Here is a 14837-nt window from a genome sequence, read left to right on the forward strand (position 1 = left end):
GTTAGTAGGTATGCTCTGTATGCTTTGTTATGTTTCACTTTTCACTCTCTCCTTTAAGGAAAGCAAAAGAAAATTTGTCTGGACAAAACAGAAATGTTTCCAATGGCCATGTAGTTTGTGAAAAAAAGCAGCAGCTGGAGTTGGATTCTATTGTAGAAGAAACCGTAACAGGAGATTATGCCTTAATCATAAATGGCCACAGTTTGGTGAGTTTGTCTAAGGTTTTTGTCCTTTCTTTTTCTTCACCGCAGTAATCATCTCTTTTGTGCTATCGTAATGAGACCTCCTTTGTCTTTTCCAGACAAATGTCACTACTAAATACAGGGCATACGCGATGATTTCCTGTTTGCAAAAGGAAAGGAAACTTCTAATCTATATCTCATACATTATTGTTTGGATCACCACAGTGAAGGGGAGGCTCCAAATAAATGCTAAATTCACAGAATATCAATCTTGTCTAAATGACTGTAGACCACTTAGCAGTATTATTTAAGTGCCTTTCTAGAGGGGAGTGTTACAGCTCACTGTTACTTAATTAAAATAATGCAAGTGGGTGGATGTATTATAATTATTGCTCTTACTAATGTTTTTGACTTGTGGAGCACAACCTGACCTTCATGTAATTACTATACCAAATTATTGCCATTAAGATACCTCTAGTGGTTTTTCTAAATAGCAGCATTTTACAGCAATGCCAAACAATTTGCTTTGATTAGGAAATCTGGTTCTTGTCCTAATAGAATGAACTTGCATTGTACTTTTAATGTAGTTCAGATTCTAAATCTTGAACAAACATGAAAATACTCTTCTGAGTTTCTAATTTAAAATACAAAAGCTCCAATTACACACCAGTGAAATTATAATTTATATGCACAAAGAATTAATCTCACATCTTTCTCTGGCTTTGATGATCATTTTTCACTTTGGAGTTTGGAAAATAAATATATCTTCTTGTAGACAGTTTCTTAGAGGACAAAAGAAGTTGGATATGAGGATATTGTGTTTTCTCCCTTGCGATCAGCTGTCTGTTGTTAGCTCTTAGTGCTTAGAGCATTATCCAGCTGGATTCCAGACATAATGATGTGTTGCCTTCTACACCATGGAAAGTTACAGAGCTCAGCTGCAGGCCAAACTCAGTTGAAAGTTTGTCCAAATGACACAAAATTCTCTTTTGCACAGAATAACAGTAACTGAAAATTATGACTGTCATCTGGGTCTTAAAGCTGGTGGCCCCCAAACTGAATTGCCCAGAGACCACAATATAGAAAGGGGACCTTATGGGTTATACTTTGACTTTCTCTCAGGCTCAAAGGATCCAATGTGTGGTGGCATTAGAGTACTCAGGTGATAATTTATACCATTTTCTCTCTCTGTCTCTAAGTACATTGAAAGAAGGAGGTAAGATAGATGCTCTTCAAGAACCCCGTCAGCTTCAAAGCCTGAAACTCATGGAACCATGAAATGTCATTTTTAATTTAAGGAGACTTGACTATGTTTTTGCTAGTATGGTCAGAATTTTTTTTTTTTTTCCTAAATCATGATTCTAATTTGCTTAAATCCTGATGTTTTGCAGAATGTAATTGGGCCTTTGTTTTTGCTCAGAGTCTTAGCATAGTTTTTCACTTGCTGATAATAAAAAGAGAGAGAGAGAAAGAGAGAGAGAGAGAGAGAAGGGGGAGAGAAAGAGACCATTCTAGGCAAGACAGGCAGTTATCTGTTTTCTCTTTCAGAAACAGTGATAATATTTGAAAATGCCAACTCACAATTTCACCTGGGGATTATAGATTTGAACATGAGAATTTTCTGTGCTGAGTTATGTTTTTATATTCATTTACCGATCCAGCCATTCATCCATTGGCATTTTTATTAAGCCTGCCCAGGTCACAGTGCTGAAGTCTGAGGATAAGATTGTGAATAGAACATGGTTCTTGTTTTAGGGAATGCTGTCTAGTGGATGAGATAATCACACAGTGGTATGACAAATACTGTAAAAGAGGAATGAACACAATGCTTTGAGAGCACAGAGGGAGACAAATTTACTTCCTTGTGGGAGAATCAGGGAAGACTTCCTGGAGAGAGTGATATTTTCAAGGAGAGGTAATGGCAAGTACAAAGGCACAGAGGCAAGAAAGAGCCCATTCAATCATGAGGAACAAGCAATTTGGCATGATGGGAAAAAAGTGTAGACTTAAATGTGATGCTAGAAGATAAAACTCAAAAGGAACGCAGGGGCCAGATTGTGATGGGCTGTGAATGTCTTGCTAAAGATTCACGCAAAGATACTGATGACTCAAAGTGTAAGTGGATTTCTGTTTCTTCTTAATGTGTTTATTAAAGAATTTACAGTAAAACATTTTCTAGGAAAAATATCGCACAGTTAATTGGAAGGGATTGTGCTATCTTTTTAAGTAATTTCTTGGCATATCTAAAGGCTCTTACGCATTTGGATAGGAGCAAGAGTAGAAACGGTTGAGGAACCCTGTCTGTGACACAGCTTGCATGCCCCTCTTTTGCACAGGCCTCTCTGGGTTTCAGTCATTATGTTCTTCAAGGGACAATCCCCAGATCATCTGCTTTTCATCCTGCCTGCACATTAATAATCACAACAACAAACTAAATATACAAAACAACAATGCAAAGAAACAAAAAGCCCATCACATAGAATAAACAAATCATCATCATTTGTAGTTCATTCTAAACTTGGTGAGCTGGTAGATAGGTTCTGTCTTTTGTTTTCAGCAATTTTAATGGTTTCTAGAACTTCTCCAGCATTTAACTCTCTCTCTCCAGTGCAGCACTATATCAAGGAAGACATATAAATGGCAGTTTCTTTTATTTTTATTTTGAAATTCATTAGTAGTATTTTTAAGTTCGCTTGGTAGGAGTTCAACACTTATTTCTTTAGTTTTTGTTGCTTGTGTGATTCTGAATCAACAATGACTTTTTGAAGTGAATGAAACAGTTTAGCAAACAAATCAGTTGAGAAACAAGACATTTATTGTTTCCTGTTCTTTTTTGAATTTTATTTTTAATCACACAGGCTCATGCCCTAGAAAGTGATGTCAAGAGTGATCTCCTAGAACTTGCTTGCATGTGTAAGACTGTAGTTTGCTGCAGGGTCACTCCACTCCAGAAAGCCCAAGTGGTAGAGCTGGTGAAGAAGTACAGAAATGCTGTTACTTTGGCCATTGGTGATGGAGCCAATGATGTCAGCATGATTAAAAGTAAGAGGATATTTGCTCAATGGGGTATGCTGCATACATGGGGTCCTCAGTTTCAGCATTTGGCAATATATAATCACTAGATTGCGTTAAAATTTAATTTTGCCAGTGATTCTAAAATGAATGATACCTCTGGGTCCAATGCTACCACCATTATTAGCATTCATAACAAAATTTCTTTGTCTTTAAATAAACCATTTGTGTATTTTTAGGCTAGAAAAGGACGTCATTCACCTTATACTATTTGAGGAAGTAAGTAGGTACAGTGTAGAGGAAAGAACACCAGGCCCACATTTGTAATATGTGACTTTAACCCCATCTTTGCCACTTAAAATTCTAAAAACTTCTGTAAGTCACTGAACTTTTCTGAGCCTGGCTTCCTCTTTTGTAAAACTAAGATAAATACCTATCATAAGCGTTTCATGAGGTAATATATGTGAAAATTTGTAATTGCAATGGCTACAAGTTTTCCATAAATAAAAGAGGAATGACAAGTTTCTGAAAGAGAGCGTGGCTTTGTTTTGGGAATGACAGTGTTCCTCTTTCCTTTGTAGGTGCTCACATTGGTGTTGGCATCAGCGGCCAGGAAGGATTGCAAGCAGTCTTAGCCAGCGACTATTCATTTGCACAGTTTAGATATCTCCAAAGGCTTCTCCTTGTTCATGGAAGGTGGTCTTATTTCCGAATGTGCAAATTCTTATGCTATTTCTTCTATAAGAATTTTGCATTTACACTTGTGCATTTCTGGTTTGGTTTCTTCTGTGGTTTCTCAGCCCAGGTTGGTAAAAAGCATTTTTTTTTTCATATGATATTACAAATGACTCTTCTTCATAGCTCTTTACTAATAATAATAAATTGAGAGTTTTAAATGACTGATTCAAGTGACAGTATTACAATTACGTAATTGATAGTTGACTTGAGCTTTGCACCCAAGAAGAATATGTATCTAGCTGGAATTTTATTTATTTATTTTCTTATTTAGATAGTCAACCAGTGAGTACTCCTTCCATGCATACTTTAGTTTTTGTTGAAATGTTTTTGGTATGACAGGTAAGCTTGTAGAGTTTTAATTTAGAACAGAAGTCTGCGAATCACTAATAAGAAATTTTGAGGTATCTTTACTGGGAAGATGGTTTCTTATCTAACACACTAAATGTATCTGGGCTGAGGGTAAATGTGTTTTATATTAGGGAGAAGTAATTGGTAGTCTGACACCAAAGCTGTTTAGACAGCAATTCATCAGCTAAAAGTTGATCCTATAGATAATACTAGTAGGAAGAAAGAAAAATTAGCAAATTTATAAATTAGGATTCTGTTTTTATCACTTCTTATACATTTTAAAGGATAGTTATTTAGCCACACATCTTCAATATCAGAAAAGTTTTGACCCAATGAATCAACTGTAAAATGTAATGTCTATATCATCTAAATATACTTGTAAATTTTAAAAAAGTTTTACCAAAAACTTAAATGTAGATATGGCATTGACATTTTGAACAACACAAGAAAAAGATTGTCCTTGAGAATGAAATGGTAACCATAACTCTCAGAGATTTATCCAGTTGTTCTTCCCTTCTTTGGGTTTTATCAATGACACTGGATTCAACGATATGCATGAAGGTGATTTTTAAAAAAATCATTTTATTCCAAAAAGACTGAATATAAATGAAATCTTGGCATCTTCTGTTCTCTTACATGTACTGAGGGAGATTAGTGAATTCCTTTTTACAATGAAAATACATTTTCAATATTTTTCCCTTTTTCTGGGAAGTTGAGATTTCTTAAAGTGAGGCACATCTGTTCCCATTCCTAATTTTCTGTTTTTAGGATAACATGCCCCAAACTAAGAGTAGATTATGTTGATATTTTTGCCTTTTTTTTTGGTTAATCTCTTGACATTTGAAGTAAAGCAGAGTCTTGATTTTAGCTACTCAGAATTAGAACTTATCTTAGTGCTACTTCAGAGTAGGCATGGGGCTGGGGATATTTACATGCTCATAATTCCTCCTTTGTCCAACAAAGACAAGCATGGGAATGTGGCCTGTGGCTTCCTAGTCTGTTGATTTTCCTTCCACATGAGAACAAAGCAAGACCATCTGCTAACGGGTGTTTCTAAGAGATCTAGTTTTCATATTCCAAAGGCTTAAGGCTGAAGAATCTCAAGACTATGAAGGGACAAACCCCATTTAAACCTCTTAGAACACAGAAGAGTAGTCAATGATTTGTATGTGCAGACGCACTAAGCTTGAATAGGCAACTGTTCCTCTAAGTTGTCTGTTAAAACTGTGAAGTTGAAACTAATGTTCAGTGACTTCTAACTTCTACATTTAGGTTATTTTCTGGGTTCTGATAAAATTGGTCAGAGCCAGATGTTAAGCAACTAGAATTTTTATTCTTTCATCGGTATTTGCATTTTAAAAGAGCAAGGGAGAATAATAATTGCCCCAAAGACATGAGCAGCTTGATGGTTGAACCCAGCCGTAAGGCACACCACCTGTCTGTGATTAGGTTTCTGAAATGTTTGATTTAACAAACATGTTTCTTTTCTGTGTCCCTTTCTTTCCCTTTTGTTGTTTTACACTGAAAGCTCTAGTTAATTGCACAATCTTCATTTTGAATCCATTGTTAGTCCCCGTTGACCATCTGTGTTCTTTCCTAAGCTGGTGAATTGGGCTGGACCAGTGGTTCTCAAGCTTTAACGTGCATGGGAACCACATGGAGGGCTGGTTAAAGCACTGCCCGCTGGGCTCTAGACCCTAGAACTGTACTTGAGAACCACTGGGCTAGAAAACCTAGAAGAATATCCCAAGTTCTGCTTCCTTGAACACAGACCAGAGTAAAGTCCAATCTGCTGACTTTTTGTTTTGTCAACAACATTAGACCCTATTCACCTTTTCAAAAGCAGAGGGGCCAGTTAAGCAAACAGCTGATCTCCCCCAGTTGAATTTTTCCAGAGGATTTAAAATCCTTTCAGCCCTCCTGCCAGGTCACTGTTGCTGAAGCATATTTTACCTGCAGTAAGACAGGGCAAGGTGGACAAAAGATGTCTGTTCAGGGTACAGGATTTCTTTCCCCAATTTAGCTAGTCTATTATGAACTCACCTAGCTTAACCATTAGCTCCTTGAGGAAAAGAAGTACATCTAACTCATCAATACATCTATAATAAAATCTTGAATGTTACCTGCCATATAGAAGGTCTTCTAGTCATTTCATGTTGTTGGGTGTTTCTATAGCCCTTTCCCATGCTTGAGGCAGTTGCAGCAAAGAGAGCCATTCCGACATGCCTACAGTCACTCACACAGTTGCCACTTACTCTACCCACCCCAGGGGCCATCCCTGCAGGCTCTGGATCTGGTCTGTGTAAACGTGTGCAGCCTGACCATCAATGTGGCAAAGGGGCTCAGGGTCTTAAGATCTAAATGTGGTTATGGAACTGATTTCAGAATGTAGAATGCTGTTTTTCTCAGTTGTGTTAATATTAATATGATACAATAGTTAATTGGGCTACGGATGATACATTTCTTAGTTATTTATACATCCTTTCATTCTAGGAAAGACATAGAGTGGATTTTCCAGGTGTTTTGGCTGGTTCTTGGCTGATTTAAATAGGGCAGGATATATTTTTTTAGGCAGAGGAGGAATCACCGTAGAAAAATAATTTGGCCTCTGAATAGGAGTCCTGGACTGCTATCTACTTTGCCGTAATTTGTATGATGACCTTATCAAACGGAGACCTAAGCTTATACTGGAAAGGATACTTTGGTCCCACTATTTAAGGATTTCACTCATTTAATAAATATTCACTAAGCCTTTGCTATGTGTCAGGCCGTGGTGGCTCCCGGACCTTATGTCCTGGGTATGTTAAAAAGTGTGCTCTTGATGGGCATGGCGAAGTGTGATCTCACAAATTTTAGTAGCTATTCATGTTGTGGAAGGCTTAAGGTTTTATTTCCATACTTGTCAGAGAAATAGATGGGCTTTCTAGGAGAGTGACAAGTAGCAATTACTTATCACCTGTTGGAGAGGACAGCCAGTCAGTGACAGTACCCATGTAGTGGCATCAATGTTGTGGGGTCAGCTTCTTTGTAGAATCATGATATTGTTGACACTAACAAGTAGGGATACAAACAAGTCATAATTATAGCTAACATTTAAATAGTACTTACTATGCTTCAGGCGTTGTCTAAATATTTTACCTGTATTAGCTCAATAGTTACAATAACCATATGAAGTAGGTTTTACAATCATGGTCTATATTAGCTTAATTATGGTAGAAAACACATAACATAAAATTTACCAACTTAACGATTTTTAAGTGTAGAGTTCGGTAGTGCTAAGTAGGTACACATTGTTGTGCAACAGATCTCTAAAATTTTTTCATTCTGCAAAGCTGAAACTTTATGTCCACTGAATAACAATTCTCCATTTCTCCTAGTACCTGGCAACCACCATTCGACTTTCTTTTTCTATGAGTTTTACTACTTTAATTACCTCATATAAATGGAATAATATAGCATTTGTCTTTTTGTGACATGCTTTTGTCATTAGCATTTAGCATAATATCCTCAAGATTCATCCATGTTCATCCAGTATTTTTCTTCTTTTTAAGGCTGAATTGCGTTACATTGCATGTATATACTACATTTTGTTTATCTATGTATGCATCTATGGACATTTGGGTTGTTTTCACCTCTTAGTCTGTATCAGTTCTTTGTTCAATATTTTCTAAATAATATTTGGGAGTTCTACTGTCCAGTAAATTCTATTTCTTCCCACTCTCACCTCCCCATCTTCTCTCTTCAGGCTTAAAAATTTACAATTCACATTAGTCTGTGAATTGTAGGCTCTGACAAGTCTGAATGTAAAGAAACACTACTATATTTGACTTCAGGATGCATATATATATGTATTCTCACATCTGACATCTCTAAAACTTGGCTATGTCTTTACAGTCAAAAGTATATTACAATATCCTTTGATCTGGATTGAAGTCAGGTTTTCCAGAGAGCATTTGTGTGACTTCTTCCAGTTCCCTGTGGGCACTGCTGCCAGCCTGAGATCTTTCTCTTTCCATATATTTTTTGAATTCAGATTGCAGATTCTAGTGATTAGCAGCTTGAGGTCCATGTTTTCAAGAGAGATTCTGTCTCTCCCTTTAGTTAGTGCAAAGCTGACACAGGCTAGTTTCCTTGCAGTCCCTTTCTGCATGAAGATTTCTCTTTTACACTGAGGTTGTAGCTCTTTGTTGCCCTACCTTTATGGAAATGTCAGATTCCCCATTTGGTTGAATTTTGGCATTGATAATGGTATTTCTAACAATCAATCGTGCTTTAGAGTCAGTAAGATTTGGTATTATTACCCAAACTCATTTGGCATGGAATGCTGCTTTTTCTTTTGTGTGTATGTGTTTTTGTTTTTGTTTTTGAGACAGAGTCTCACTCTGTCGCCCAGGCTGGAGTGCAGTGGTGTGATCTCGTCTCACTGCAAGCTCTGCCTCCCGGGTTCAAGCCATTCTCCTGCCTCAGCCTCCGGACTAGCTGGGACTACAGGCACCCACCACCATGCCTGGCTAATTTTTTTTTTTTTTTTTTTTTTTTTTTTAGTAGAGACGAGGTTTCACTGTGTTAGCCAGGATGGTCTCGATCTCATGACTTTGTAATCTGCCCGTCTTGGCCTCCCAAAGTGCTGTGATTACAAGCGTGAGCCACCGTGCCTGGCTGGAATGCTGCTTTTTATAAGCAACACATATAATGTCCTGTAGAACAGGTGCCATATGGAACTCACTTTGGGAAATTCTGGAATAGATGCTTCTATAGCAACAATTTCAAAACTTGACATTGCCTTGCTATTTATCCCAGTTCTAGTGTTTTGAAAACAATAAGACGTACAAAGAGCAAAATGATGCCAAGAATATTGTCCCCATAGGAACAGGCTATTTATGTTTCTCCTTTTACAAAACCTTCCACTTTAATAATTAACTCTAGTCCAAGGGACAAAATACCCCTGTTTTATATACCAAAGTAAGGGTTTACATTTAAACTTCTGCAAAGTCTTTTCCATTATTCTCAAAGTTTTTTTTCATATTATAAAAATATTTATATGTGAATATATCTCAACTTTTATGCTACTAAAATCATATTCTTTTATAGCTTTCTTATTAAAAACACAACTTGTCACACTTTGAGAAAGTTTTCTTGATTTACATTCTTCAAACATGTTGTTTTTCTTAATGACATTCTGAAACACAGATTATAAATTATTTGACTATTCTGAGTCTCTAGACATTTAAGATTTTTTTTTTTTTTGTAGACGAGTCTTGCTCTGTTGCCAACCTGGAGTGCAGTGGTGCGATCTTGGCTCACTGCAACCTCCGCCTCCTGGGTTCAAGCGATTCTCCTGCCTCAGCCTCCTGAGTAGCTGGGACTACAGGCACATGCCATCACACCCAACTAATTTTTGTATTTTTTAAGTAGAGACAGAGTTTCACCATGTGGGCCAGGATAGTCTCAATCTTCTGACCTTGTGATCCACCCGTCTCGGCCCCTCAAAATGCTGGGATTACAGGCGTGAGCTACTGTGCCTGGCCCAAGATGTTGTTTTTAATTTAATAATTTCTGTCTTCCTCATCTGTGAGTCACATGACATTGTCAACTTGCTAATAGAAAGTCTTGCTTGCTATAAAGACAAAATAATGAAAAGGACAAACTCTTGCCCACCTAGAACTGGTTTTCTCATTGGGAAATAAAGAAGTGCATAAATAAGTCTAATAGAAATATTGTATTTAGTTGGGTGCAGTGGCTCACGCCTGCAATCCTAGTACTTTGGGAGGCCCAGGTGGGCAGATCTCTTGAGGTCAGGAGTTTGAGACCAGCCTAGCCAACATAGTGAAACTTCGTCTCTACCAAAAATACAAAAAATAGCCGGACATGGTGAAGCATGCCTGTAATCCCAGCTACTTAGGAGGCTGAGGCAGGAGAATCACTTGAACCTGGGAGGTGGAGGTTGCAGTGAGCCAAGATCACACCACTGCACTCCAGTCTGGGTGATGGAGCAAGACTCCATCTCAAAAAAACAAAAAACGAAAACAGAAAAAACAAAACAAAACAAAAAACAAAAAACAACTTGTATTTAAAGGTAATATGAGAGCATGGGGAAAGGAGAAATGTGTGAGGATCTAGGATGACTTAGGAGGATCTGGGATGACTTAAGCGCAATTAGTCTGCAAGCAAGTGTGTGAATATTTTAAAAATTAAGTGGAGATCTGAAGGCCTGAAATTCTAGCTCCCTTCAGGGATTTGGGACCTGATCTGCAGAAGGATGTGAGACAATGGAGTAAAAGGAGGACATCCCTCCCCTCATACACTTTCCCACTGACCTGTAATTAGCTAAAATATTCTAATTTCTAAAATTGTATTTAACACCAACTCATTCAGAAATACCTTTCAAAAACTGCATGGCATTGAAGGGGGAGCTTACTTAGCAGTGTTGTCTACAGCAAGAAGCCTGTTCTAGAGCAGGTGTTCTACCACTATAAAGATGGAAACTCTGGTGTTCCCCAGCCTCACCCCACATGGGAGTGCCCTGGCATGTTAGCGGTACTGAAGACTGGCTGTGCAGGTGACTTGGATTTGGAATTGGGATGGGCAGGGATCATTGTCTCTTTTCCATTCCCTGTTTTTCCCTGGAAGGGCCTGATTAGCAACAGGTTTAACTGAAAAATGTTTTGGCTTTTTTTAGTACTGTTTTTCTAAGGACAATATGCTGTAAATGAGGCAAGTGAAAAGAAAACAACATATTTGTAAGAACATTAGTCTACAGAGAATGAGAATTTTTGAATGGGGGACAATTTCACCATCATACTCTCTCACTCCCCGTTAAGATCACCCAACATGTGGCTTTGGCCTCCAGCACCATGTGGCGGGTGATGAGGCTTTCTTAGCCCTTAAAGCCCCTTAGATAGCCACGTACTTCCAGTCTTTTAAAGAAAGTCAGCTGTCTGAGGTCTTCCCACTCCCTGCCACCCCTCTCCTAAACTGCTTTAACAGAATTGAAAGCTCCATAGTGAAATGGAGCCAGTAGTAATAACAACTCCAAGGCCTGGCAGAGTTGGTAATAGCTGGCATCTCTTTAGAGGCCATTCCCGGGTAGGCCCAATCTTCTGTCACTTTCTCTGTCCAGTCCCAACAGCAGTGAGAGTTGCATACATATTCTCCAATGCAGAACCTATGGTCTGAATGCTTGTTCATTTACCAACAATAAACTGGGTGCCAGTTTAGGACCAGGTCCACTGATGCCCCCCGCAAGGAACAATAGAGTGAATCAAAGGGATGTTGTTCCTGCCCTCAAGGAACCTACAGTCTGGGAAAGATTTTATTTTCATAAATGCGAAACAAATGTTGAATAACCCCTTAATCTCCTTTCTCTTATTTCTCTACCAAAAGTTTCTTTTGGAATAAATTTACTATGGATAAGCCATGTCTTGGGGCCAACCCTGTCAAATCTCAGCATCATTCATAAGCACCTAAATATTCTTCCCTGTATCTCTCAGCAGATTGTTTGGAAGTAATCCTTTATTCAGCTGAAAACATCTGACCAAATGTAAACAGATTGTGTTTTTTAAGACACAATGTTGACTTTCTAAAACACCAGTTTAATTATTTAATGAAGTGACATGTGCTATTTCTTTACTACATCAGTCTGTCTTTGGTGCCTGGTGGATTTTATCCAGGCAATTATTCTCTGATGAGAGCTCCAGTAGATTCCAGCCAGTGCCCCATCCTGGTAGGTGGGCTGGGGCAGATGTGTAGGCAAATCCAGCTGTGGTGTGCAAGGCTTCAAGAGAGCGGATGGGTGGGAGCATCACTGCCTGTGGGATGGTGGCACTTAGGACATCTGTGATGGATGGTCATGTGATGTAGGCTGGGTTGTAGTTGGTTTATGGACTTTCCTCTGGTTAACTTCAGTACGCTGCTTATGTTGTGATTGGCTTGGAATGTACAGTGAAAAGAACCCACAGACCAGACTCCCTTTTGTTTCCTATATTGGGTGGAATTTCCTGGGAGAAGAAGTGGGAACAAAGAACAAAAAGTATGTATCTTGTTGAAACCTAGAATCTTTACTCTGGCAGAGAATTTCAGAGATACTGAGTCCAGTCCCTCGTTTTACAGAGGAGGAGCCCGATCCCCCCAGAAGCTGAGGATCAGCGGTAGGCAAGGCTAGGACCGGAACCAAGTCTTTTGGCTCGCACTTCAGTGCTCTGCCTACTCTACCTGATGATAAGTGACCTCTTGGGTTGTCATAAATTTGGAAAAGCTAATGGCTATATCCTTTTTTTTTTTTTTTTTAAACTGTCTTCCCTAAACCCCTAATCAGCAAATGTTTCCTTTATTTGGAATCTAAAGGAGAAACGTCCAGAAACACTCAGTTCGATATGACTATGTGGAGGAAATGAGCCCTCTATTGAAAGAGACTTCATGTCTTGTGCGGAGTGTCATAGCTTAGTGCTGTGGGAGGGGCGGGCCTGTCCCTAGGCAAACTGTTTTGTAGAATCATCTGGAAGCTTGAGGACACCTTCTGCTGGCAAATGCTCCAACTCAACTGCCACTGAGAAACAAATTAAATTAAATTTGTTCTAATGAGATTTCCAGCCAGATTTCTGGACCAGAGACATTTGGATAAAGGAGACTAAGTCTCTAAACTGAATCATGGGTGCCTTTTAAGGACATGCCTTATCCCAATCTATTATTGAAACCCATATGAGTTTTGTGGAGTTCACTGTGGGTTTGGAGTCACTATTTATACCTGTAACTTATTTTAAAAGCACCCTATGCCCTCAGGACTTTTCATAAAGAGGAACTGTCCCCCACCAAGAATACAGCTAAATTTAAAAAAAAATTGGTTGAGGTCCTATTTAGAAAATTCATGCTCAAAACTATGCAACTACTGGTACTGTGTACTTGTGAGATGATATTATCTGATAACAATTTATCATTGTCAGTGAGATACAGGGCTGTGTATGGTTTTTTTTTTTTTTCTTCAATTCTACTGTGATATGGAAGCAATTATCTTGTCAAGGCTGGAAAAACTTTAGTTCTGTCAAACAGTATAATAAAACAACAAAAAGTTTGGAAAGTGACATGAAAGAGTGCGACTAATCTTAAGGCTTTGATGACTTCATGGATTTGGTTACCTGTGAGCCCATCTCCACCTGGCATGGCAGTTCTGCTCCCCCTCACCTTCCAGATGTGCTCTGGGGAAAGTCCAGAACTGGACGAGTGTTCAGGCCTGGGTCACTCCTCCTGGATGCCGCGAGCTGGTTTTTACTAATTACACAAATCAATCACAGATGTGCTGAGGCTAAGCGCCTCGTATTTATTCCACAGTGTGTTTTCTTTAAATGACAAATGCTTTTTAAGGCCCCCAAAAGGTCATTAGATAGGTTTCCTCTGCAACACATAGGAAAAGGGGGATACATATCTCCAAAGAGGTAGTAAGTTCATCTTGTTATTTGAACAAGGAGCTCGGCCAGTGGTCGAGCAGAAAGAGCAGAAAGCCTTTTGTAGCTGTTTAAGAACTTTATTAAGGTTTATTTAAATGTGTCATTCTATAAATCACAGGTTTTGTGTTCTCCAAGCTGTTTTTAGATTGTAATTTGTAGCTGGAGTATTTTTAACTTTATAAAATGGTTGATAAGGCTGATAAATTGCTCCCATAAAGAAGGGAGCAAGGAGAAGCTTTCCTTAAATAGAAAAACAGTGAAGTTGGAAAAATGAACTCTCCTCCCTCTTTTTTTTTTCTGATCTGTGAAGAGACACTTATAGGATTTTAAACAGACCTGTGACATCTTGTAGTAGCATGGCTTTTCTCTCTTGTTCAGAATATTGGAGATAGGGAACAAATATTTCGGAGGCAGAGGTGGCGTGGCTTCCCCTGTGAGTACAGGTGCCCTAGGGAAAAGATTTTTTTGTGGGACTCCTTTCATAGAAACAATTTGAGTCGCCCAAAATCAGAGTGTCAGCCTAGAAATCTGAAAAGAATCCTCACCCCTCAACTCCCACCCTCCCCTCTCTTCAGGGCATCTGATCAACCTGTGTTGGGTGGGTTGGGAAGGAAGAAGAGGTGGTAAAATGTCTGAGCATGCTTGGAAGGGGAGAAACAGGGAGGTTGATCGGGGCTCGTGTGCCCCTCTCAGCTAGTCCTAGTCACCGGAAGGGGGACTTAAAATTTTTCCAAGGGGATTTAAGGACCGCAAGAAGAAGGGGGGCATTTACTAGAATAGCTATTTGAGTAGCTGCAGATCTCTTGCAAGGATTCTTGAACAGAAACCTGTTGTAGAAGAAACATTGCTTGACCGGGAGTAGTGGTTTATGCTTGTAATCCCAGCACTTTGGGAGGCCGAGGCAGGTGGATCACCTGAGGTCAGGAGTTCAAGACCAGCCTGGCCACATGGTGAAACCCCGTCTCTACTAAAAATACAAAAATTAGCCAGGCATGGTGGCAGGCGCCTGTCATCCCAGCTACTTGGGAGGCTGAGGCAGGAGAATTGCTTGAACCCGGGGGGCGGAGGTTGCAGTGAGCTGAGATCATGCCACTTCACTCCAGCCTGGGCAAAAGAG

The 14837-nt window shown here is 39.1% G+C and overlaps 1 protein-coding gene across 1 annotated transcript in view; it reads left to right on the forward strand.

Annotated features, from left to right (window-relative positions):
* The window catches only part of LOC116272885 (probable phospholipid-transporting ATPase IM), an 88430-nt gene that overhangs the window by 40336 nt on the left and 33257 nt on the right, over positions 1–14837 (forward strand). The window contains exons 7-9 of the mRNA XM_031661749.1: positions 59–206; positions 3041–3224; positions 3776–3999. Of these exons, the coding sequence (XP_031517609.1) occupies positions 59–206; positions 3041–3224; positions 3776–3999 (556 nt within the window). The remainder of the gene's footprint in view (positions 1–58; positions 207–3040; positions 3225–3775; positions 4000–14837) is intronic.

The sequence above is a fragment of the Papio anubis genome, unplaced genomic scaffold (genome assembly GCF_008728515.1).
Source record: "Papio anubis isolate 15944 unplaced genomic scaffold, Panubis1.0 scaffold245, whole genome shotgun sequence".
Lineage (NCBI taxonomy): Eukaryota > Metazoa > Chordata > Mammalia > Primates > Cercopithecidae > Papio > Papio anubis.